This window comes from Rhagoletis zephyria, unplaced genomic scaffold (genome assembly GCF_001687245.7).
Source record: "Rhagoletis zephyria isolate East Lansing unplaced genomic scaffold, Rhagoletis_zephyria_1.1 Rzeph_scaffold_02747, whole genome shotgun sequence".
NCBI lineage: Eukaryota > Metazoa > Arthropoda > Insecta > Diptera > Tephritidae > Rhagoletis > Rhagoletis zephyria.
Genome location: NW_016159831.1, coordinates 71063 through 75617, shown reverse-complemented (window position 1 = coordinate 75617; position 4555 = coordinate 71063). Strand labels below are relative to the sequence as shown.

At 33.4% G+C, this 4555-nt stretch overlaps 1 protein-coding gene across 1 annotated transcript; it reads left to right on the top strand.

Annotated features, from left to right (window-relative positions):
• Positions 1 to 33: 33 nt before the first annotated feature.
• On the top strand, positions 34 to 1324 carry LOC108367629 (uncharacterized; the record flags this gene model as incomplete). Its single annotated transcript, XM_017622286.1, has 2 exons — positions 34 to 400; positions 609 to 1324. Coding segments are annotated over 2 exons (561 nt in total), but the record flags the coding sequence as incomplete, so codon positions are not given.
• Between the last annotated feature and the right edge of the window lie 3231 nt (positions 1325 to 4555).

The following is a 4555-nucleotide window of genomic DNA, read 5'->3' as shown; positions in this document are numbered from 1 at the left end:
TTATATGTATGTACAAATTTGTTATTATTCTAGCAAAGGACTCAAGAGCGTATTTTTGATGATTTTCGTGCGATGATAGACGCCGATCCAACAGAATTTAATGTTCTAAATCACGGCGATTTTTGGGCTAACAATATTATGTTCCAGTACGATGCTTTTGGCAAAATTAAGGAAACATACTTCGTAGACTTTCAGTGCTCGCGATATGGCTCACCGGTGCATGATCTCTACAATTTGTTGCTCTCTTCAACACAATACGAAATCAAGTTGAAACATTTTGATTATTTCATTAAGTATTATCACGACCAGCTGATTGAGTGCTTGAAATTGCTAAGATATCCGAAGAAGTTGCCTGCCTTGAAGGATATTCACATAGCGCTGTACAAATATGGTGTATGGGGTGAGTATGGAAAGGAAACGAAAATTTTGTTAAAATATTTAGAAAAATTGTGTAATCGTAAAATTTTTCATCTAACGAAAAATTTGTGTTTAATAAAATTTTAACATAATTTTTGATTGACTTAACTATTGACTAGTAATCATCAACCGATCGCATCAACTTATTTAGCGACTTGAACGTATTAAATAAACATTGACTTATCTCCCAGGTTTAGCCGCTGCTTCCGGTCATATGGCTATTGTGTTGCTCGATCCAACCGAATCGGCCAATATTGAAAATTTACTTGGCAATACTCCAGATGCCGTGGAATTCAAAAAGCTAATGTATACAAATAAGCGATATCGGAAACATGCTGAAGCCGTTTTGCCATGGCTTCATAATCGTGGCGCTTTTGAAATGTAAAACAAAAACAAAAACAAAATGCAGCGTTGTGATAACAGAATTATTGATATATTTTCTATGAACAAATAGGTGCAAACAAACATGCATGTGCATATACACTGAGGGAAAAAAATATTAAAATCAAATACAAACGTAATTGATCTTACTATAAATGTCAACGAAAGTACTGTATATTGGTAAATATTCAATTCAATTACGCACATATTAAAATTACCGCGTTCGTACTGAAAAAGCATCCGTGAAGTGAATAATCAAGACAAAAACTAAAAAAAAAAATTTATTTGTATGTGTTGCCTGTAGTGGAACTCGAACCCGACCATCTCCGGATATCAAGAACTTGTGGCAAGCATCTCTGCGCACTCAGCTACACCCAGACATATAATTTTTCTTTCAAATGTTGAATATCCATCAACACCACAGCACGCGATTTGTACGGATAAACATGTATGTGTTATGTATGTATGTGTGTGTTGTCACGGCTCTCAGAGCGGCGTTCTGCATTCTTGGGGTGCGTATGTACACTTACATCAAGAATGATTGAATATTTCTTAATTTCTATTTCTCTCAATCGTGCACTTAAATATACATACTCAGATGTGAACAGTCAAATACGTGCATAAATTTTTGTATGAAAATATTATTTTTAAATACGAACATTTTTAAACGATAATCAAATATAAAGTATTCATTTTTACTATGTATTATTTCCCTCAGTGTATTTTATCAGCATAGATGCGGCAATATCTAATAAGACGCAATATTTTTATGTATACTACATTCATATATATTATTTGTAATTTATCTAAGTAATCAAACAAAGCGTACATATATCATATAATAAACAAGCTTTGACTCAATTGAAGGTTATTTTATTTAATCTAAGTGGAATTTCGTCATATTTTTAGGTACAGTATATTTTGCTTTGCTGCCTTTATGCCTAAGTGCACATTTAAGATACCTACCCAAAAATGCGCATCAGAGGCATTATTTTTAACATTTATAAAGAAACTGCTCCGATAGATGCATTCAACATACCTGCACATTGGCGACACCTGCCTTTGTGCGACTAGTATCAATTATCAATGAAAGTATTACGTTTACCTGCACGGGCCCTCCAATTACCTAATTTTACAAGCTTTTATTTATTTTGCTCACCTCGCAGAACAATGAAAATGGCTATTAATTTATGTAGTTATATAGATATACCTGGATACCTTCCTCATTGAAGTAGTAAAGAAAATTCGCTTAAGTGCCTTTTTTCGGTGAAGTGCACAAGTTTTTCGTGCAAAGAAGGATGTGCAGCTAAGCAAAATATACTGTATGTCTTTGTACATGTATATGCGTGACAGTAAAAACCCGATATGCCTCAGTACAAATGGTAGCTAAACTAATTATTAAGCTGGCGACCCCACTCATAAGAGATTGAAGCTTCTTGAACTCCTCCAATTTTGTATTCGTTTTTATTTTAAGCATAATTTTATTTAAAGCGATATCTTCATTATTATTTATAGGATACAAGTGTATACATAGATAGAGGAATTACATTTATAAAAAATCATATTTAAACATTAGAGGTATGAAAGATATACCTTATATAGCACCAATCTAAGTGATTTTCACTGCTGTGTGATCGGTATGTAAACCGGTAACACAATGTAATGGGTTTAGCTTCCTACATTAAGGAAATATATCGCAAAAACTGGTATAGGAACAATCAGTGGTATAAGAGATAAAGCATAGATTTTGACGATTTTCTCAGTAGACTTTGTATTATTATTTATACAATAGCTTACGAAACTAATCGGTTGTAGCTGTCCAAATAAATTAGTTTTACATTAAAATACCATATCTGAACAATCAGTTGTATGGAGGCAATATATAAGTTATAAATAGTGACCCGATCTTTGTTAATTTCACTGTAAACTATATGTTGATAATGAGTGAAAATGGTGAGAATTTTCATGTGTAGCTGCATAAATGGAGAAGTTATGGCAAACAATCTCATATCTGAATAATCAGTTGTATGGAGGCTATAGGTTATAGCGACCCGATCTTCGCCATTTTCATTGAAAGTATTCTTTTGATAATGAGTGACAACAGTGCAAAATTTCATGTTCTTAGCTGCATAAATGGAGAAGTTATAACGAAAAATCTCATATCTGAACAATCATTTGTATGGGAGCTATATGTTATAGAGGTCCGATTCTTGCGGTTCCGACAAGTGATTAATACAATATAAAAATACACCCACCTACCAAATTTCATCCGGATATCTCGAAAACTGAGAGACTAGATAGCATACAAACAGACGGACAGACAGACAGACAGACAGACAGTCAGACGGACAGACGGACATGGCTAAATCGACGCAGCTCGACGTTCCGATCATTTAAGTATACATTTTAATGGGTCTATCTTTTCTTATTCTGGTACTTACAAAGATCGGACCAAAGTTATAATACCATTTCATGCTCATGAAAGGTATAAAAAAACTGTATAGGGTTGGTCGAATGAATGGCCGCCCTAGTCACCAGTTCCGAGGCTATTCGATTTCTGAGTATGAGGCCTTATGTTGGGCAAAAGGGGGAGTATAAAGGACTCAAAATAGAGAAAATTTGCCAATGATTACAGAAGATATGGAATAAATTAACCGACGAAGACTTGCGTGCCGCTACCGCTTTTCTCTCAAAGTGTTTACTGCTGGTAAACCCAAATAAAGCTTAAAATTTAAAAACTAATTAAAAACTAATTAAATTAAAATCTGTGGAAAATTTTTTCACAAAATCTATAAAGGACCCTTTTATTTTTTCAACAAAACCTGGGTAACAGTTATTCGTCGCCACTCTGTATATGTTAGTCAGCTTTGCGAGCATAAACCACGAGAACAGACCTGATAGCAGCTCGCCCCCCACTTGTTCCGAAAAAAAACTTAAACAGTGTCAGCCTTTGGAACTTAATATTGCTTGAAGAAACCGTTTGGCGATGATTACGAGTTTAAATTAGTAGTTTTCAACATACGTCATATTTATGAGACTTACATTTTTTAAATCTTGTTGGCGACCCTTAAAAGTTTTTTAAAAATTTTAAAATTTTCATGGAAGTCTTTATTTAGTACATAGAACAAAATTTATATTTTTAAAGACTACCCTAGTCCATATTTACATATGTATGTATGGGTACTGTGTCAGAATTTCAAAATAAATTTCAATGACTCAAATTCTATTTCAAAATGCATTCAAGCTAATTTGTTTTAGAACTTTTACAGCTGGTTTCACCAGAAATTTAAATAGAAAATGATTTTTTATTTTGTCAATTTCCATATAAAATTACAAAAATTGAAATCATTTTTCACTTATTTTGCTTTCGTGAAATTGGCTGTTATGAATAAATATAATCGATTGTGAATTGATAAGGCTAGGATAAGATCGTTTATGATAACAAAAAATTTTATAGATGATAAATGCCAAAATTTGTTAGGTCATTGACAAACCACCTTCCACCAGTTAAATTTGCCGTAGCGTGTGTTATTCAGCTAAAAAGTCGTATGACTTAGATTAGAAATAAAAGCATTTAGAAAGCTCTGGTGATTCAATTAGAATGACAACGCGTTTTCGGGCGGAGGTTTTTGCTTATCTAATAGCCTTCCCGTTTTGATTGGAAAATGAACGCGCTGCAGTGAATTTTTACCGTACCTGTACGCTAAGCTAAAGGGATGCCTTTGTTTCCTCAAATGTATTCAGAATAAGACAAGTC